This window comes from Eleutherodactylus coqui, chromosome 8 (genome assembly GCF_035609145.1).
Source record: "Eleutherodactylus coqui strain aEleCoq1 chromosome 8, aEleCoq1.hap1, whole genome shotgun sequence".
In the NCBI taxonomy this organism is placed as follows: Eukaryota; Metazoa; Chordata; class Amphibia; order Anura; family Eleutherodactylidae; genus Eleutherodactylus; species Eleutherodactylus coqui.
In genome coordinates, this window is record NC_089844.1 from 3,632,928 (window position 1) to 3,655,590 (window position 22,663).

A 22,663-nucleotide genomic window follows, 5' to 3' on the forward strand; every position below is an offset into this window, starting at 1 on the left:
CAAGCTGATGGTAAAATTCCCAGCCGACAGCGCTAGTGGCAGAAGGCGCAGTGCCGAGGGCAAGGTAGCAGGGGAGGTGCGGAGATCGAGCAGCATGTACATCCCAGGCAGTGCAACAGTCTTTAAGGGCCTGGACAGCTTTATGGCTCCCCACCAAGACTGTGTCACCGCTCCCCAGTCAAGGCTGAGTCGGCGGGAGCAGTGTAAAAGGATGGTGAGGGAGTACGTAGTCGATCGCACGACCGTCCTCCGTAACGCCTCTGCCCCCTACAACTACTGGGTGTGGAAGCTGGACACGTGGCCTGAACTCGCGCTGTATGCCCTGGAGGTGCTTGCTTGTCCTGCGGCTAGCGTCTTGTCGGAGAGGGTGTTTAGTGCGGCTGGGGGAATCATCACAGATAAGCGTACCCGCTTGTCAACCGACAGTGCCGACAGGCTAACACTCATCAAGATGAACAAAGCCTGGATTTCCCCAGACTTCTCTTCTCCACCAGCCGACAGCAAGGATACGTAAGCAATACGTAGGCTGCACCCGCAGATGGAAGCTACGTTCTCTCTCACCATCCAAAACGGGGACACTTCTGCTTCATCAATCTGTGTCTAATATTCCTCCTCCTCCTCCTGCTCCTCCTCCTGAAACCTCACGTAATCACGCTAAACGGGCAATTTTTCTTAGGGCCACAAGGCTCACTCAAATAATTTTTCTGAACAATGTTTAAAAGTTTCAATGCGCTTAAAAGCGTTGGAACTTTAACTTGAACCAATTTTTCGTTAAACTGGGCTGCCTCCAGGCTAGTTACCACTTAAGCCACATTAACCAAAGCGATTAATGGGTTTCACCTGCCCTCTTGGCTGGCCATGGCCAATTTTTTGGATGTACATTAGTACTGTTGATACAGCAATTTTTGTGGGCCCTCGCCTACAGTGTAATCAAATTAATTTTTAGCCCACCTGCATTACAGCTGACGTTACATCAGCTGTGTTGGGCAATGCAATGGGATATTTTTATGTACCGCCGGTGGGTTCCAGGGAGCCACCCATGCTGTAGGTGCACACGGAGTGTAACCTACATGTGTCCACTTGTAAAGAACCCCAGTCTGACTGGGGCATGCAGTGTGGGCCGAAGCCCACCTGCATTAAGCACGACATTACTACCTCAGCTGTGTTGGGCAATGCAATGGGATATTTTTATGTACCGCCGGTGGCTTCCTGGCACCCACCCATGCTGTGGGTCCACAGAGAATTATAAATGCATCTGAAAGCACATCTAAAGAACCCCAGTCAGACTGGGGCATGCAGTGTGGGCCGAAGCCCACCTGCATTAAGCACGACATTACTACCTCAGCTGTGTTGGGCAATGCACTGGGATATTTTTATGTACCGCCGGTGGCTTTCTGGCACCTGGCACCCATGCTGTGGGTCCACAGGGAGTTGTAAATGCATCTGTTTCCACTTGTAAAGAACCCCAGTCTGACTGGGGCATGCAGTGTGGGCCGAAGCCCACCTGCATTAAGCACGACATTACTACCTCAGCTGTGTTTGGCAATGCAATGGGATATTTTTATGTACCGCCGGTGGGTTCCAGGGAGCCACCCATGCTGTCGGTCCACAGGGACTTCACAATAGGGGGTTGTACCTGCCTGTGTCTATGAATTAAAAAGCCCGGTCTGACTGGGGCATGCAGACACCTTGACAGAATGAATAGTGTGTGGCACATAGGTTCCCCATTGCTATGCCCACGTGTGCAGCTCCTGATGGCGGTGGCACAGGATTATATTTCTTATTGCTTCTGTACAGCATTGTGGGCTATCGCCCCGCCCCTTTTAAAGAGGGTCGCTGCCTAGCCGTGCCAACCCTCTGCAGTGTGTGCCTGCGGTTCCTCCTCATGGCAGACGCACTTATAAATAGACATGAGTGTGGCGTGGCATGGGGGCAGCTGAAGGCTGCGCAGGGACAACTTGGTGTGCGCTGTGGACACTGGGTCGTGCGGGGGGGTTGGTCAGCATGTAACCCAGGAGAAGTGGCAGCGGAGTGTCATGCAGGCAGTGATTGTGCTTTGTTGGAGGTAGTGTGGTGCTTAGCTAAGGTATGCATTGCTAATGAGGGCTTTTCAGAAGTAAAAGTTGTTGGGAGGGGGGGGGGGCACTCTTGCCGGTTTTGTGGCTTAATAGTGGGACCTGTGAACTTGAGATGCAGCCCAACATGTAGCCCCTCGCCTGCCCTATCCGTTGCTGTGTCGTTCCCATCACTTTCTTGAATTGCCCAGATTTTCACACATGAAAACCTTAGCGAGCATCGGCGAAATACAAAAATGCTCCGGTCGCCCATTGACTTCAATGGGGTTCGTTATTCGAAACGAACCCTCGAACATCGCGGGAAGTTCGTTTCGAATAACGAACACCCGAGCATTTTGGTGTTCGCTCATCTTTAATATCTATACCAACATCCACTTAAATGGAGACACACTTCTCTCCTAGGCTGGTCTGTGTTGAGGGTGGAGCAAGACCTCTTCCTATTGTTCTTCCCTCCCATCTCCTTACATCACCTAGCTCCACCCCTGTGGTCTGGCTCAGCGTTTGGTCTTTCTTTCCTCATTTCATTTCTAGCCACCAGACAGTACACACCATATAACACAATCTAACTCTCATACGGGCCCTTCAATTTATACACACAAATTCACACTCCCTGGGGTTTTCATTCACTCATATACAGACTGATAAGTAACTCATGTGAAGTAGAAACTGGGATTGTATTTACTGTACATAGAACTTCCCATATTGAACAAAGTATATATATAAGAAAAACTCTTATGTACCGCGGTTTTTACATATTTTGTCCAGAATAGGCTATCCAATGACAAACATAATACAACTTATGCCCGTTTCCACCCACATACTTACATCCACCACTCCAGATAGCAACTATTATCACCGTTCATTGTTAAACCTTCTACCTTTTCTTAACTCATTGACTTGCTTTTTCCTTCACCTATTTTTGTGTGTCCAGTTGTTTTTACAAACATCATCTCATTGAATTTGCCTGCGAGTCTTTGATTTTTCCCACACCTCACGACGCAGGTTTGGCTTATCTCACTAATAAGCACTTACAGTTTCGACCCTGCTCTTTTATGTCGTAATTAGAAAAATCCTATTATTATTGAGATTCTCTCATCCCACAACTCGTAGCACAAACTTTTACTTTTGGCACTAGTCCTCAAAAAATTTGTTGGGCCCACTACAATTGGATAGGTATCTCGGCCGGCTCACTCTTCCATCAGACAGGCCTCTCTGCTGTCTGGTATCAATTACTCCAAGCCAAAATCCTTTGAGTTGATGACTACTAGCATGGAAAATGAAAGCATTCCATGTGTACCCCTCCCCCCACATAACAAAGGGAGACCTCATCAACCACATGTTGAACAATGGAAACTCTCTCACCGCATGGACACTCTCAGCAACTTTACTCACTACTATAACCTTCAGCTAAAATTGCTTACATCAACTTTCCTTTTTGCTTTCTTTTAACAGGTTATCCTACTTTCTTAGTTCCTTATTAACCTGCACAGTCTGTTCACACCATTCACTACTACAGAGACAATACAAACCCCCATAGCTCACACCTTCTTTACACTCAGGACATTACTTCACAGACAACATAAAAACCACACAGTATATCTACTTGATTGTTCTTTTCATACAGACTTATCATATTTCAACTCACCCGGCCTGGGGAGGATCATAGCAGAGAGGGAGAGATGATACAGGTATAAGAATAGCTTACTACCTTGTTTGAGCTCATTATCTGTCCGTCTCTGCTTCAAAGTCCCCTTGTGTCCGGATAACGATGAAATATCTTCATATCTCTGTATCTTCATTATCCCAGCGGTGCCTCCAAATTTATTAGCGCAAAGTTCGCTATTATAGATATACCGTGTGTTCCAAATGTGATATGTGTACAGGCCTGGAGAGCCTTCAAAGATCACAAGCCTACATCATGTGTTCCCAAAAGAGTCTCTGTCTTTATTAAGCGCGGGTAAAACTTAAATAAGTTTCAACACAGGAAGTATACAGTTACATTATTTAGCGTGCTGATTGGTTGTCCTCAGAGGGAGGTATTTGTGAGGTAGCTTGTGTTGTCATCCATCTGGGAGGGACTTCAGTGAGCACGCTCAGTTCATTCTTGAATTTGGTCTCATGAGGAGAACATCCTGTTTCTCCTCTCTGTTTGACCAAGACAAAGACAAAGATATTCCTAGATAGGGTTTTGCCAGTTAGAACAAGTTTGACCAGTTCTTGAACACACACACAGCTCCTCCAATTCTTGTGGAGGTGGGGGGGGGGGGCGATGTTCCCTTCCCCCAAAGGATTAGACCATTATAGACAAAATACAGTATATTCACAGTTGACAACAGAAAATACATATAGGATATCTCCCACAATGGCAAGAAAATGCATCCAGCAATGTATCGACCACCCAGTCTTCTATGCCGTCCGCTGCTGCAACTCTGAATTCTCTCGCTGCTGCTCCTCCTTCCTCCCAGCCTCCTCACTCCATGAAAATGACACATTCTGATGAGCAGGGAGACTCCCAGGAACTGTTCTCGGGGCCCTGCCTTGATTGGGAAAAAATGGTTCCTCTCCCACCTGAGGAGTTTGTCGTGACCGATGCCCAACCTTTGGAAAGTTCCCAGGGTCCGGGTGATGAGGCTGGGGACTTTCGGCAACTGTCTCAAGAGCTTTCAGTAGGTGAGGAGGTCGATGATGATGAGACACAGTTGTCTATCTGTGAGGTAGTAGTAAGGGCAGTAAGTCTGAGGGAGGAGCGCACAGAGGATTCGGAGGAAGAGCCGCTGAACGATGAGGTGACTGACCCCACCTTGTTCGCTAAGCCAACTTTGGAGAGGTCTTCAGAGGGGGAGGCAAGTGCAGCAGCAGGACAGGTTGGAAGAGGCAGTGGGGTGGGCAGGGGTAGAGGCAGGGCCAGAGCGAAGACTCCCCCAACTGTTTCCCAAATCACCCCCGCGTGCCAAACCACCCTGCAGAGGCCTAGGTCTTCAAAGGTGTGGATGTTTTTCAGTGAGAGCGCAGACAACCGACGAACAGTGGTATGCAACCTGAGTCGCGCCAAGATCAGCCAGGGAGCTACCAGTACCAGCCTCACCACCACCAGTATGCGCAGGCATATGATGGCAAGCACCCCACAAGGTGGGGCGAAGGCCATTCACTGCCTCCAGATTGCACCACTGCCTCTCCCCCTGTGCCTCAACCTGCAACTCAGATCCAACTCCCCTCTCAGGACACAGGCCAGCACCCACACCCTCACCTCTGCTGTCCTCGGCCCCATCCAGCAATGTCTCTCAGCGCAGCATCCAGCTGTCGCTAGCGCAAGCGTTGGAGCGCAAGCGCAACTACGCCACCACGCACCCGCACGCTCAAGCATTAAACGTGCACATTGCCAAATTGATCAGCCTGGAGATGCTGCTGTACAGGCTATTGGAAACGGAGGCTTTCAAAAACATGATGGTGGCGACGGTCCTACTCTACTCAGTCCCCAGTCGCCACTATTTTTCCCGGTGTGCCGTCCCAGCCCTACACCAGCAGTCCCCGTAACATCAATCGTGCCCTCACCAACGCGGTTATTGGGAAGGTCCACTTTACCACGGATGCGTGGACAAGTACTGGCGGGCAGGGCCACTATATCTCCCTGACGGCACATTGGGGTGAATTTGGTGGAGGCTGGGACCGAGTCAGGGCCTGGGACCGCACGCGTCCTACCCACACCCAGAATTGCGGGTCCTTCCTTGGTTCTGGTATCTGCAGTGGTCTATGCCACCTCCTCTAAACCCTGCTCTTCCTCATACGCAACCTCTACCTCTCAATTAAGAAATGTGAGCAGCACGTCGCCAGCAGTCGGTGTGGCGCGGCAGCACAGCGGTGGGCAAGCGTCAGCAGACCGTGCTGAAACTACTCAGCCTAGGTGACAAGAGGCACACAGCCCCCGAGCTGTTGCAGGGTCTGACTGAGCAGACCGACCTCTGTCTTTCGCCTGCAACCGGGCATAGTCGTGTGTGACAACGGCCATAACCTGGTGGCGGCTCTGCAGCTCGGCAGCCTCACACACGTGCCATGCCTGGCCCACGTCTTCAATCTGGTGTTCAGCGGTTTCTGAAAAACTACCCGCACTTGTCAGACCTGCTCGGCAAGGTGCGCCGCGTCTGCGCACATTTCCGCAAGTTTACCATGGACGCTGCCACCCTGCGGACCCTGCAACATCGGTTTAATCCGCCAGAGCAACGGCTGCTGTGCGACGTGCCCACATGGTGGAATTCTATGCTCCACATGTTGGCCAGGCTCTATGAGCAGCGTAGAGCAATAGTGGAATATCAACTCCAACATGGGCGGCGTAGTGGGAGTCAGCCTCCCCAATTCTTTACCGAGGAGTGGGCCTGGATGGCAGACATCTGCCAGGCCCTCCGAAACTCTGAGGAGTCTGCCCAGATGGTGAGCGGTGACGCTGCAATCATTAGCATTACCATCCCGCTGCTATGCCTGCTGTTAAGTTCGCTACAAGGCATAAAAGCCGACGCTTTGCGGTTGGAACAGGAGACAGGGGAAGAGAGTATGTTGCTTGATAGTCAGAGCACCCTCATGTCTATATCTCAGCGCCTTTTGGAGGAGGAGGGGGAGGAGCAGGAGGGGGAATAGACAGCTGGGTCCACTGCAGAGGGTACCCATGCTGCTTGCCTCCCATCTGTTCAGCGTGTATGGCCTGTGGACGAGGAGGAGGAGGAGAAGGAGGAGGATCCGGAAAGTGATCTTCCTAGTGAGGACAGCGATGTGTTGCGTACTGGTACCCTGGCACACATGGCTGACTTCATGTTAGGATGCCTTTCTCGTGACCCTCGTGTTAGGTGCATTGTGGCCTCTACGGATTACTGGGTGTACACCCTTCTCGACCCCCGGTATAAGGAAAACCTTTCCACTTTATTTCCCAAAGAGGAAAGGGGTTCAAGAGTGATGCAATACCACAGGGCCCTGGTGGACAAACTGATGGTAAACTTTCCATCTGACAGCGCTAGCGGCAGAAGGCGCAGTTCCGAGGGCCAAGTAGCAGGGGAGGCGCGGAGATCAGGCAGCATGTTCAGCGCAGGCAGGGGAACACTCTCCAAGGCCTTTTCCAGCTTTATGTCTCCCCAGCAAGACTGTGTCACCACTCCCCAGTCAAGGCTGAGTCGGAGGGAGCACTGTAAAAAGATGGTGAGGGAGTACGTAGCCGATCGTACCACCTTCCTCCGTGATGCCTCTGCTCCATACGACTATTGGGTGTTAAAGCTGGACACGTGGCACGAGCTTGCGCTGTATGCCCTGGAGGTGCTGGCTTGCCCTGCCGCTAGTGTCTTGTCAGAGAGGGTGTTTAGTGCAGCTGGGGAAATCATCACGGACAAGCGTACCCGCCTGTCAACTGCCAGTGCTGACATGCTTACACTTATAAAGATGAACAAAGCCTGGATTTCCCCAGTCTTCTCTTCTCCACCGGCAGAGAGCAGCGGAACCTGCAGATTCTTTTCGCTGCAACCGCAGATAAAAGCACTCTTCTCTATCACCGGTAAAATGGGGCATTTAGCTTTGCAAATCTGTCTCTGACATTAGTCCTCCTCCTGCTACTCCTCCTCCAGAAACAACATGTCATCGCGCTGAATGGCCAATTTTTCTGCGGCCCAAAAGGCTCATCTACATCTACCAATTTTTTTTACAATTTTTCTAAGTTTCAAAAGTATTGAGACTGTAACATGAACCAATTTTTTCAACAGGGCTGCCTCCAGGCTCTGTTACAAATTAAGCAACAGTGTGCTGTATCTTTAAAAAAATGTTTATGGGTTTCACCTGCCCTCTCGCTTGATAAATTTTTCAGAGGTACACTTCTACTCTTGGTACACTAATTTTTGGGGCCCATGCCTACACTCTTATCCAACTAATTTTTCCGGCCTTCGCCTACGCTCATGGTATCCCAATGTTTCAGAGGGTGGCCTATACTATTACTACAGAAATTTTACTGGGGTCTGCCGATACTGCTGCTACATAACTGTTACTGGGGTCTGCCTATATTTCTGCCACGTAAATGTTACAGGGGTCTGCGTATACTTCTGCTATAAAAATGGTACTGGGGTCTGATTATACTGCTGCTACAGAAATGTTACTGGGGTATGCCTATACTTCTACTACACTTCCAACAATATGTAGATACCAGCAGCACTACAACAAACCCTTATCCAAGGGGAGGCTCTCCCTGCACAGCCGTAAATTAGGAGACGGATCCAGATCATGCAAAATCTCAGAATATATCCAAAAGAAAGCAGCAGGAGCATCCAGGTGCAGTAAAATAGGTATTATTCCTTTATTCCATCCTCAGTAATAATGCAACGTTTCGGCCGTTACAAACAGCCTTTGTCAAGCATGTTATACAAAATCTCCACCCCCCTTAAATAGTTTAAAACAAGGAGAGTGCAAACATCACATTGGATAGTAAATTGTTCCTCCTACTGCTTAATCAGCTGTCAGCTGCACCACGAACGTTCTTGTGTCCAATCAAGGACACTCAGGAATTCAGAGTCCTCCTCTCTGTCTGGGCACACCACCCTGTTGGAGGGGGGGGGGGAGGACCTCAGGCTTGACTTTCTACAAGAGATACACAAACATTTTTAGCTAAGCACTGATAAGGGAGTGAAAGTTTATGGTCCCTGAATTACTGTTGATGGGGGTCTTATCTGTGCAATCAAGTCTCACACTTCCCATTCACGCATAAATCCTGGGGAATAATTTAACCCAGTATTCAGCGTGTCAAAGGTTGTTATCAATTTATATTCCCCTAACTTGAGGAACTTTATAATAAGGAGTGCATTACCCTCTGACACACAAAAAGGAACTTATTCTTGTAATGTAAGGAGCTGTAAGACCTGCTCACATATACTGACTGCGGACAGGATACGGATCCCCAACACACAGCAGGACTATAAGATCCAGGGGACATTCACATGTTCCTCGTCCAATGTTGTGTACCTGATCATGTGCAGTAAATGTACTGTTGGGGGTCTTTATGTTGGGGAAACAGGACAGAAACTGAAAGCCAGGATGAGATCTCATCGCCATACAATTGAACACAGAAAAAGAGAATTACCTGTGGCCGAACACTTCTCTAACCATGGACATGACATAGGAGATATGAGAGTTTTGATATTGAAGGGTGGTTTCAAGTCACAAAACCACAGAAGAATTTGGGAATATAAATTGATAACAACCTTTGACACGCTGAATACGGGGTTAAATTATTCCCCAGGATTTATGGGTGAATGGGAAGTGTGAGACTTGATTGCACAGATAAGACCCCCATCAACAGTAATTCAGGGACCATAAACTTTCACTCCCTTATCAGTGCTTAGCTAAAAATGTTTGTGTATCTCTTGTAGAAAGTCAAGCCTGATGACCTCCCCCCCTCCAACAGTAATTTAGGGACCATAAAACTTTCACTCCGCTATCAGTGCCTAGACAAAAAAAGTTTGTTTGCTGTTGCAGAATTCCTTTTAAGTGCGAACCAATCACATCCATATCTGTGCCTTGTCATAAGTATGTATGTTATAAGTGTGTATAAATATGCATGCCTCTTCAGATCCAATCCATTAGCCTGAAGAAGTACCCTGCGTTGGTACGAAAGCTCGCTATTATTACATCATGTATTTTTGTTAGCCATTAAAAGGTATCATATCTACAAGATTACGTAGTTTCTCTTTCTCTTACTGAGAACAATCACATTTTGCTCTACTGGCTAACACGGTACCAGATCTTTGTTTTGATTGGACACAAGAACGTTCGTGGTGCAGCTGACAGCTGATTAAGCGGTAGGAGGGACAATTTACTATCCAATGTGATGTTTGCACTCTCCTTGTTTTAAACTATTTAAGGGGGGTGGAGATTTTGTATAACATGCTTGACAAAGGCTGTTTGTAACGGCCGAAACGTTGCATTATTACTGAGGATGGAATAAAGGAATAATACCTATTTTACTGCACCTGGATGCTCCTGCTGCTTTCTTTTGGATATATACTTCTACTACAGACATGTTACAGCAGTCTGCCTATGCTTCTGCAACAAAAATGTTACAAGGGTCTGCCTATACTGCTGCTACATAAATGTTACTCGGCTCTGTCTATACTGTTACAACAGAAATGTTACTGGAGTCTGTCTATAGTGTTACTACTGAGATGTTGCAAATGCTGGGCTCTGCCTGTACCGCTGCTACTGAAATGTCATGGGGTCTGCATATACTGCTGCTACACAAATGTTACAGGGGTCTGCCAATACTGCTGCTACATAAATGTTACAGGGGTCTGCCTATACTTCTGCTAATGAACTGTTACTGCGGTCTGTCTATACTGTTACTACAGAAATGTTAATGGGGTCTCCGTAGACTTCTGCAACATAACTGTTTCCGGGGTCAGCTTATACCTTTGCCACATTATTATTACAGGGGTCTGTGTATACTATGGGTGCACTAAACCTTCCCATTGCGGTGTTCTACCTATCTGGCCCCCCAAAAAACACCCCGACTGACTAGTGCATGTAGTGTGGGCCGAGGCTAACATGTATTTCCTCTCACGTAACCTCAGCTATCCGGGGCACTGCAATAGGATTTCTTTATGTACCGTCTGTGGGTTCCTGCTAGCCACCCATGCTGTGGGTGCACACAGACTTGCCACAGCGGAGTTGTACCTGCCTAGCACTTTTCAAAAAAACACGAATGTCTAGGGCATGGAGTGTGGGCCGCAGTCAACATGTATTTCCTTTCACGTAACTTCTGCTATCCGGGGCACTGCAATGGGATTTCTTTATGTACTGTCTGGGGGTTCCTGCTAGCCACCCATGCTGTGGGTGCACAAAGACTTCCCATTGAGGTGTTTTACCTGCCTGTCCCCAAAACACTGACAGACTTGGGTAGGGTGCAGAGTGCAGATGGTTTACCCCTTGCGTTGTCGATGAGGTATCCGACACCCAAACAGAATGAGTAGTGTGTGGACACATGGAGTCCCCATTGCTATGTCACTCGCAGCGCCTTGGGCCACACAAGGTGTTTGCTGGGACAGAGGCTGACCCAGGGCCTGCTCACATACTTCCCACACCGAGTATTGCTGCATTGTGGAGATGTGTAGTATTGCTGGGCTGGCAGTGGACTCCCCTTTATGCCCAAGTTTGCAGCTCCTGACGGAGGTGGCAAAGGATTGGAATGAAGATGGAACGTCAATCTATTATCAATTCTCAACAGCATTGTGGGCTATCGTCCACCCCTTTCGAAGAGGGTCGCTGCCTGGCCCTGCCAACTCTTTGCAGTGTGTGCCTCCGCTTCCTCCTCATCGCAGACGCACGTGAAAATAGACATGAGGTGGGTGTAGCTATGAAGCGAGCGTGTGGCATGAGGGCAGCTGAAGGCTGTGCAGGGACACTTTTGTGTGCGCTGCGGATGCAGGGTTGTGCGGGGGGTTGGGCAGCATGTAACTCAGGAAAAGAGGCAACAGTGTGTCCCGCAGGCAGTGATTGTGCTTGGTTGGAGGTAGTGTGGTGCTTAGCTAAGGTGTGCCTTGCTAATGAGGGTTTGTCCGAAGTAAAAATTGTTGGGGGGGGGCACTCTTGCCCCTATTGTGGCTTAATAGTGGGACCTGGGAACCTGAGATGCAGCCCTGCATGTTGCCCATCGCCTACCCTATCCGTTTCTGTGTCGTTTCCATGACTTTCGTAGGTTTTGCAGATTTTCACAAATGAAAACCTTAGCGGCGCATGGGTCATATCCAAAAATGCTTGAGTCGCCCATTGACTTCAATAGGGTTTGTTACTCGGAACGAACTCTCGAGCATTGCGGAAAGCTCGACTCGAGCAACTAGCACCCAAGCATTTTGATGCTCGCTCAAAATGAAGGCCTCCCTGGAAGCCTGGTCTGACCTGATCCGACAAGCCGATAAAAACAAATTTACCTTGGTGTTATACTGAATTCTGGAATATCTTACTGGCAAGTTCAGCTTACCCATAACAAAGTCAACTTGTATTTTAATGCAACAAACTTTTAATGCTCATTTATATTTGTGCGCACATTTCTGCTATGTGAATAAAAATGAAATTGTTCCAAAAAAAAGCAGGTTCTCTTCCTTTTATCCTTTCTTGTGAAAAAAGACTCTAATATGCTCTCTTATTGAATGAGCTCTGCTGAGGGTAAACTATAGGACAGGTAAAGGAGATGTCTGGTAGTTCAAAGGAAAAAGCAGCACAAATGTAATAACAGAAAAGCAGAATTCACCTCTCAAACAGCCTGGAAACCCTGCACAGACGCTCCACTGTGCCCGGAGGTGATTGATAAAATCCACAACATTGATGATGTTATATGAATGAGCATCTTACATATAAGTATCACATACCTTTACATTCTATAGCAGGAGGATTTTGCTTGGTGCAGTTTCCTTCTACGTCACGTCTTAAACAGCGATATAGCCTGTACTCATTACCAACACAATGGATTTTCCCTCTCCATATTGGTCCTGGTAGTCTTGTGTAGTTCAGTAATGATGGCACTGCATCTCCACATCTGAGCTCTCTACAGATGACATTGGCTGTTTCTGGCTCTGCATCAATTTCACAAACAGATTCCCAAGTATCACCACCAGCTCTTGTTTCTAAATAGCCGGAACATGGATGAGGCCCGTTAACTAATCGGTATTCTCTGTGACCTAAAGAATGATAAACAACAGTATGCATATGTGATTTCCCTGTAGTATCAGAATGTAATGAAGCACCTTACAAGTTTATACTGGTATAAACAAGTATTATAATATATGACTTGGAACAGAGCATCAAAACTGCACTTGTTGGGGGGGGGGGGGTGGCCTGGCCGTGAGAGAAGATGGCGGTGTAATATAGAAGCTCCGAAGCAAAACTCACCTACCAGCTACTCCACAGCAACAAGTAAGGTCCTTCACCTCTCAAATACTGCCTCCTGCTAGACCTCATCATGGAGATGTCGAGACGCAGAGCCTCCCGCTCACAGCTGCGGCGTCTGGATGACTTCTTCACAGCACCCAAGGCCCTGCGTGCCGGCGCTGTCATCCCTCCAACTACCTCTGCTGTCAAGTATTAAGGAGAGCGAGGGGGTGCCCGTGAACTCTCCTGGAGGATCCTCTCCAGAGCGGTCACAGGAGGGAGCGGTGAGTAATCCCAGTGTCTTTCTGGCACATGATCATCCCGGGGGGAAAAGACATGGTGCGCACTTTCATATATCTGACAAAATGGCATCATCAGCCTCAGCCCCAACATCAGCTTCACCCCACAAATCACAGTATCCATCACCCTCTGCAAGCCCGCTGAAACAGCGCCCCAGACAAGAAAGCAGTGATCCTATTGTATTTCAATCCCCCTCACTAAGAGATTATATTAAAATCATGCCATCATTATCCCAGCAAGCTTCAGAATCCTTTATAAAAGACATGGTCGTGGCGCTGAGCGATTCCTTTCAACTGAGCTTCAAATCTCTCAATAACTCGCTTACAGCCACTGTAGAAGCTATAGGAGAGCGGGTGGCCCATACAGAAAACAAAATGGGCGAACGTACCCAAGCTCACAATGCATTGATTGATGCACACTACGATCTTGCCAATGAAGTTAATCAGCTTAAAGGAAAGCTTGCTGATTTGGAAGATAGAAATAGACGCAACAATGTTACATTTCGAGGGATTTCTGAATCAATCACAACATCTGAAATTCCCAACTATATAAAACAACTGATATGCGCATTACTCCCTGATGCGAATCCACAAGAGTTAATCATAGAGCTCACAGGTTACAAAGACCTAAATTTCTCGCCGACTCTACTCCAAGAGACATTATAGCTAGGATTCACTTTTATTACATTAAAGATGCTCTAATGTCTGCTGAATGAACTACCATCTCCTTATTCGGCCATTCGCTTATATGCAGATCTATCTCAAGCTGCTATGTCCGAAAGGAAAAAATTCTCCGAACTAACTTCAACTTTGCGACAAGCTAAAATTCCCTATAGGTGGGGGTTTCCGACTAAAATCTTGGTCCGCAAAGATGATATTACCCATGTTATACTCAAGCCTGATGATGCTACCCCACTACACAAATCTCGGGGACTTAATTTAGCCATCTCACAACGTTCTAAGTCGGCAGCAAAATCTCCAAGTACAGAAACACAAGACTGGACCTAAAATTGACATTTATCTTGTTAAAAAGGATCCTAAAATACACCTACTTTAGGTGACTGCAAGACACCCTGACAGGCGAACTTTTCGTCCCCCGCTTTCACTCATCAGGCCTTGTAGCCTGCCAAGTATATTTAATTAATGCTTTGGAACAAACGAAGTTTAACCTGCATCATAATGCATGTATTGGTTTCTGTTCACGATGTTAAAGTTGATCTACCAGTCCTTCTGAAATGTCCACATACCTATGCATATACTCTAAAATATCGGGATGCTGGTTAAAATACTTTCTCTAAATACCAATGGGCTTAACTCACCATTCAAAAGATCTTCATTATGGAAAGATGCTCTATCTAGGGATGCTGATATTATATGTGTACAGGAAACCCACTTTGCGATGTCCAGAATTCTCACATAAAAAATTCCCCAAAATTTATTTATCATGTTCCTCCAAAAAAGAAGCTGGAGTTATGATTGTTTTTTAAAGACTCCATACAGGTTGATGTTACTTCTCAAGAAATAGACGTCAAGGGTAGATATTTGATCTTAACGGGCTCTTTGAACCACAAGCCTTTTACGCTGGACAACTTATATGCCCCAAACAACTCTCAATTACATTTCTTAAATAAAACTATCAAAAAAGTAATGAGACGTGAGGTGGGCAACCTTATCATATGTGGGGATTTCAATACTGTACCAGACAAAATCCTTGACTCTACAAGAGGTTCCTGGAGAACTACACCCTCTCTGCTTCCTTGGCTTTATAAAGAATCTTTATTTGACACTTTTAGATGCCTGGATCCCTCATCTAGGGAATTTACTTTCAATTCACCGAGACACAGGACTTTTTCAAGAATAGATCTGATCTTGGTAAATAGACCTACCCTCTCCCTGGTCACATTGGCACAAGTTGGGAAAGCAACTTGGTCAGATCATGCCCCTGTTCTAATTTCTCTTTCTTTGGAAGAATTCAATGAAAGACCCAAAACTTGGAGAAACAACAAGTTTTTAATGAAACTTCCCAAAAATCAGGCTATTATAATGTTCTCTCTAAAAGACTATTTTAAACACAACTCTACTTCCGACATATCTCTCCACTCTCTATATGGAACGCACATAAGGCGGTTATCAGAGGGGTTCTTATTAAAATTAGGGCCCAACACAAAAAGGAAAAAACCCAACAAATTAATAGATTAACTGCACAAATTTCTATTGTTGGGGACCAACTATCTTAAGCTCCTTCTGAATCTCTAAATAAAGAACTACTTGGTTTGAGACAGGCACTTAGATCTAAGTTGATGGATAACTGTGATAAAGAAATGCGAGCAAGTAGGGCGTCATTTTATGTATCTAATAACAAACCATCACGTATGATGGCAAATCTTGTCAAAAAAGGGTACAAAAATCTAAAATTCCATATATAATTGATTCCCAAAATCCATCAGTGAAATTATGTCATCCTTCCCAAATCATAGAATCCTTTTGGCAATACTACAAAGAAACTTTACAATCTAAGGCCTCGGTCAGACGGGCGTTTTTTGCCGTGATTTGCAGATCGCATGATGGATGGGCATCCGCAAATCGCGTGACCGGGGCCGAAAAATCGCCGGAAAAATCTGCTCCAAGCCGCGTTTCATGAATTCATGAATGGGTGAGTGCTGCCTCTGATTGGCTCAGCGCAGGGACCAATCAGGGCAGCTCTCAGCTGTCATTCAATAGCTGAGAGCTGCCCCTGATTGGTCCTTGCGCTGAGCCAATCAAAGGGAGCACTCACTCACCCATTCATGAATTCATGAATGGGTGAGTGAGAGCTGCCTCTGATTGGTGAGGGCTGTGACCAATCAGAGGCAGCCCATTCAGCAGGTGGGGATTTAAAATCCCCGGCTGCTGAATACTACTCAGAGCAGTTCAGGAGAACTGTCGGCCGGCTGCGGCTGAACTCCGTCTGCGGGGACAAGGTGAGTATATATTTTTTTTTACTTTTTACACATTTTTGGATGATTTTCAGGGAAGGGCTTATATTTTTAAGCCCTTCCTGAAAATTCATCCTGCGCTCGCCGGCAGCCCATTGCTTTCAATGGAGCCGGCTGTATTTCCGGCTCCATTGAATTCAATGGGCGAACATCGTTCTTCTCTGCCACAGCTATTACTGCTGTGGCAGAGGAGAATGATCTTTATAGTATATGTTCTCAATGAGGTCGGCGCTGCTGCCGCCGGCCCCATTGAGCGCATATACAGAACACAAGGAATCGCAGATCGCAGATAGGCGCGATCTGCGATTACTGTTCTATAATTTATCGGACTACCGCATAAAAAGCTCCCATGTGTCCGATACCATTGCAAAGCAATGGTTCTATAAAATCGCCGGACGCATGCGCAAATCGCGCGAAAAATCGCCCGTGTAACCGAGGCCTAAAAGACAATAAAAAGATCCCTCAACCATCTAGTGAAGCTATTGAAAAATTTATGAGCGGTATTAAACTTCCAAAGATTTCCGATACTCAACTACAAATTCTCAATAATCCTATGCTACCTGCAGAAATATTAGATACCATTAAAACTCTAAAGCCTCAAAAAGCCCCTGGGCCTGATGGCTTTTCTAACGACTACTGTAAGCTATTCTATACCACACTTGTTCCTCATATGTCGAGGGCCTTCAATCAAGGCATCACGTGTGGCTCGTTCCCCAGGGAAAATCTAGAAGCAACAATTGTAACAATCCCTAAACCAGGGAAAGATCCTACCTCCCTTTCCAATTTTTGACCTATGTCCCTCCTAAACTGCGACATTAAGATCTACGCTAAAGTGATAGCTCAGAGACTCCTAAACATTCTGCCAAATATTATACATTGGGATCAAGTAGGATTCATAAAGGGGAGACAAGCTTCTGATGGAACCAGAAGAATTTTAAACCTCCTATATAAACTTAAACACACGACACCCAGCAGTTCTGGTTACCCTCGATGCTGAAAAAGCATTTTATAGACTACACTGGGGATATACTTTTGCCACCTTAAATAAATTTGGATTTTCAGGAATATATTCCAAGCTTTTCGAGCCTTGTACACCTCTCCTTCAGCAAAAGTTTAAACTGATGGTTTACTCTCCAACTCCTTCTCCATATCCAACAGCACCCGTCAAGGCTGTCCATTATCACCCCTACAATTCACCCTAGTAATGGAACCTCTGGCGGAAACCATAAGAACCAATTTAGACATACAGGGAACTGTTGCCGGATTTAGACAACACAAAATCAGTCTATTTGCTGATGTCCTTCTCATACCAACCAATTCAGACTAAATTTGCAGAAATATCGTACTGTAAACTAAATAGCAATAAGTCACAAATCTTGGGAATAAATCTTGGAGACAATCTACGAAAAGACATTCAAGCAGAATTCCCATTTCAATGGCAAACTAAGAGCATCCCCTATTTGGGCATAAACTTATACTTCCCTACTTCAGAGTTGCTTATCGTTAACTTTTCCTCACTTCTTGCAGATATTCAAATAGAACTAGACAAGTTCTTAACCAATCCTATATCTTGGCTGGTCCGAGTCTCTATCTATAAAATGATAATACTACCAAAAATTTTTCACTACTTCCGCACATTTATCGTACCAATTCCAAAATAAAACTTTTTCAAAGACAACTATCTAACTATATATGGCAAAATAAAAGACCTAGAATAACACTTTCAAGCCCATCGTTAAATAGATACCTAGGAGGTTTGGGTCTCCCTAATTTAGAATCCTATTACAAATCCACTGTATTGAGCCACTCATTGCCCTGGATTAGATACAACCCAAAACTAAGTTGGCCCTCAATAGAACTAGAATACAATAATCAAAGACCGTTAAAATTTCTACTGTTTGCAGCGATGATCAGTACTTCCCACCCCGCTCTTGAAAAACACCTAAATATTACAAATATGCCTCCCTCGATGAAGGCCTTCCTGGAAGCCTGGTCTGACCTGATCCGACAAGCCGATAAAAACAAATTTCGATCCCTCCTAAACATACTTATTGAAGCTCTAGAATACCTAATTCCTAACCTACAACTTAAATCATGGACCAAAGCTGGTCTATGTTACATTTCTGACTTTTTCTCTGTGAATGGCCCTCTCCCTTTTACGCTTTTGAAATTGAAATACCACCTATCAAATGTAGAAGCATACAGATATATGCAGGTGACTTCCTTTATTCAAAACTTCCAAATTAATGACCTCAAGGTTCCAGAATTAATCTACTTCTACTTAAATTTTCCTCAAATAAAACCTTCCGCTCAAATATTTTATGATACTTTCTCAGAAACATTGAGATCGGAGGGGATTTGCCACCTTATCAACTGGAAAAAGACTTAGGCCAAAAAATTATCACACCTCATTGGCTCAGAGCTCTTAGATGGGCGGGAAAAGCTTCAAAGGGGGCTAACTTGATTGAGACACACTTAAGGTACTAACACGCTGGTACTACACTCCCTCCCTATTGGCCAGGAGAAACATAACTGCCAACGCTCAATGTTGGAGGAGATATGGACATCCAGGTTCTTTGATGCACATATTCTGGGCATGCCCACAACTGCGCCTCTTTTGGGGGGATGTGTACAGGCTTATCTATAAGGTAACAGGCTTTAATCTCCACTTAACCCCAGGAATAGCTATATTTCTTTTGGATCCTGGAAAAATCTCTCTTCCCTCAAAAAAATTTATAGGTCACAATGTTATTAGGGGCTAAAACCCTGATCGCTAGGAAATGGAGATCTGATATAGTTCCTACCTTAAGAGACCTAACCCAACTGATAATAGAAGACAGCATTTATGAGAAGATCATGGCTCTTTTCAATAAAGACTAACTGCAAACTTCTAGAGAATCACATTTTGAAGAAATGGTAGATATTTTGCTGTAAGATTGAATATTTTCTTTTGAAAAATACTCTGCATGCTTTATACTAGTAATGTCATACGAGATCAATAAAGATTAATGATTTAAATTAAACAACTGCACTTGTTTGTAAGATTTGCATTATTATTCAGTATGACAAGTATAAAAACAAATAATAATGTTGTGCTCTTGAGTGAATATATTGTAATGAATAAATTGTCTAATTTTGACCAGAGTTGTAGAACATTGTTGTGAGCAAATTAAAAAAATATACATATGTCTATCTTCAGAGTCTGGTGTCAGTTGTCAGTAAACTACAACAACAACATGAGAACATTATCACGGAACTCAAGTAACATTTTCATATTAAGGTTGAAAACAGACAAATATGTCTTACTCAACCTTATTATTCTGAAAACAACCCCTATGAAGAAGGGCATTAAGTTCCCATCTCAAGCCGTCCACCTGTAATGATGTTGGTTCTTGGATGTGGAATACACCAGAAGAGGCTACCAACACAGTTCACTGTATTAGTCAGTAGTAATGCAGAATATGTAGTGCTTTGAGGAGTTGTGTTACTAGAAGTTGTATGTAACAAGGTGCAGTCCAACAATGTGGAGAAGTCAGCAGTAGTCAGATGTTAGTAGTATATCCTACATACATCTTGTCAAGCAGCCCCCTTTTGGAAAGTGACAGGTGCCACGCCTGCTTCCCATAACCTTTGACCCTCCCCCTTTGATGTGCCATCTGGCAGCCATCTGGAGCCTAGGGGCCCCTTCCGCATTCCAGGGGCTGTGACATATCAGGGCCCCCAACCGCATTCCAGGCCTGTGACAGATCATGAGACACACTGTGAATAAAGTGTGTCTCATGATAATCAAGGCCTTATTATATTTATAGTCTGACTTAGTGTTATAAACCATTCAAGTCACTTTATGGGTATAAGGGTTAATATATAGAATGCATTTCCACCCCCTAATAACTTTTTAGCATTTCCACGCCCCTAATAAGCTTTTATGTATAGCCTGACAGTGACAGTATTATAGAGAACACACAGTAGACAAAATGCTAAGTTTTATAAAGCTTTATTGAGCGCACTGAATATATAACCAATGTGCGATTAAAATAATACAGATTATAGAATTATTACATAAATGAATGCATAAGAATTATTACATAGATGTGTATAACACTGTATAATGTTAACAGATATATAGTTGCATTTTTTACAATAATTTACAAACATAACCACGCCATTGGAAACAGCGGTGTTGATTGCTTTTTACGCAGCAAGCTCTCCTGTGTTATTTCGGATGGCGTAGCATAACCGATCAAGGCTATTATGTTTGAGCGGCAACAGTGCAAAATTCTTTTTGTCTTAAAGTTTAAGATCCATCATGGCCTTTATTAAAAAATCCATCTTCAAAGATTCCACCAATTCACGAGTACACGCATCTGCATCGATATCACTCGGTACATTAGCCTCTGCTATTGCGTGCATAAAAATGTTCCAGCCCATTGGGATAGTTTTTCTTTCAAACGTGTGACTCTGCATCGCATGTCTGACCAGCACAGGGAAATTGGTTCCATGAATTTCGTCATTTTTATATACCAGCATGTGCTTATTTTTCCATGTAATAATATTCTGGCGATTGAGTAGCGCAGTCAGCAATAGCGCTGTGTTTTTCTTGCACGGCTGCGGCAAATCCAAGCGTTGTATGATATTCGCTATTTCAGCATCATAATGCGCTTGTTCAGCTGCGTGTATGGACGGAATTGCGTAGTCTGAGTCCATATTAAAGTTTTATCACTTCGATATAACTGTAAACTCTGTCCTTATAGTTCAAAACTGAGGTATAGTGAGATGAGCTGATTGTATTTAGTCACACCAACCACTAATGTTCAGGCCCTAGTAGGTGGGCTGCATATCGATGAATTACGCATGTCTTGTATTAGTTACATATCTGCAACTATTAGCTAATTAGTTTCAGCTAATGGATGTCACTATAGTGATGAATGAAGAGGTCTATTATTACACAGCTAGAATCATTAAGGGGTCTGTTAATGGCTAACACGTGTATCTATCTATTATACTTCATGTATCTATTATATAAAGACGCACAGATCATATTAAAAGCATAGAGGATTTGAACAAAATAATTTTTTTTAAATCTGACATAAAGAAACGTAAAATGTGATCATAAGATAATTCACGAGCTATGTAATATAATACAAGCACACAGTAATGTCTACAAAATACACTGTCAGTATCCTGAATTTGGTTATCCTAATATGTGTACCTCTCACAATTTCTTTTTAAAAAGTCTATAAAAGGGGTGGGAAAAATTTCACTATCTGGGGGTAAGCCATAACTATCGAAAAAGATGGCTCTCTCAGCGTTGTATAGTACAATTAACACCCAGTGCTCCCTTACTGGAATCATCGGGGTTAATTATATAAGCCGAAGGCCTTTTATCCATATTGAAGCGTGGGAGGAAGTTACTTGGGTATACCCAGGAAAAATATCGAAGTATAAGGATCAGATTTAGGGTGACTACCCACTACAGTTCTTTTTCACTGCGAAATTCGCAGCAGTTTTTTTCTCCAGGGGTCTATGGGACTTGTTAATGTTAAAATCGCATCGCGCAAAATCACGATTTTGTGGTAAATTGTGATTTTGCCGCGATGCGTTTTTAACATTATAAAGCGCCATAGACACCTGGAGAAAAAAAAACGCAGCAAATTCGCAAATGCTAGTGGGTAGTGACTACCCACTAGCGTTTTTTTTTCTGCCCTCGAACTCACTGCGGTTTTTTTCCAATTGTTAATGGGACTTTTTAATGTTAAAAATGCAAAGTTGCGTTGCGTGGCGTTTGTAACATTAGAAAGTCCCATTCACAATTGGAAAAAAAAAACCCAGTGAATTCGCAGCGGAAAGAAAAAAAAAACGCTAGTGGGTAGTCACCCTCAAGGAGATTCATAAGTTAAAAGTGTTCATAATTAATTGTAATCATACAGGACTTCTCTTCTGTGATTTATTTCCAGAATAACGGGGTTGACGGCGTATACTATCATATTTACAGTATGCGGGGTTGGGACAGCGAATCTTATTTCCGCTGGCAGGTTCCCAGTTTTAACAAAGGGGGAAGTAAGTACCCAACTCCAGGTCTGGGGAAAGGTCAAAAGCAAAAATTGTATAGCCGCTAACTAACTCATTCCGATCAACCGAAATCGAGCTGTCTGTTCTCTGCTTTCCGGATCTATGTACGAAAGCCATGTATTCCCTAATAGCTAATTCAGCATCAAATCAGGTTGAAAAGGCCTGGCTGGAATTTGTTGACTGTCCAGATACAAGGCCGCATGGTTTACAGAATAATGATGGAAACAGAGAGGGCTTTTTGGACGCTGCCGCTAAAGGCTTCATTGTTGACAAAACCTAATATCACAGTTTTAGGGATATGACCAAGGAACATATTTTCATGGTTGGTAATTCGTGTACCCTTAGGTATACTATAGAACTTTAAGCA

At 44.7% G+C, this 22,663-nt stretch overlaps 1 protein-coding gene across 1 annotated transcript in view; it reads right to left on the reverse strand.

Moving 5' to 3' along the window:
* Window positions 1-22,663, reverse strand: part of LOC136577425 (CD5 antigen-like) — a 216,215-nt gene that overhangs the window by 96,347 nt on the left and 97,205 nt on the right. Inside the window, exon 3 of the mRNA XM_066577321.1 lies at window positions 12,455-12,763. Within this exon, the coding sequence (XP_066433418.1) occupies window positions 12,455-12,763 (309 nt within the window). The remainder of the gene's footprint in view (window positions 1-12,454; window positions 12,764-22,663) is intronic.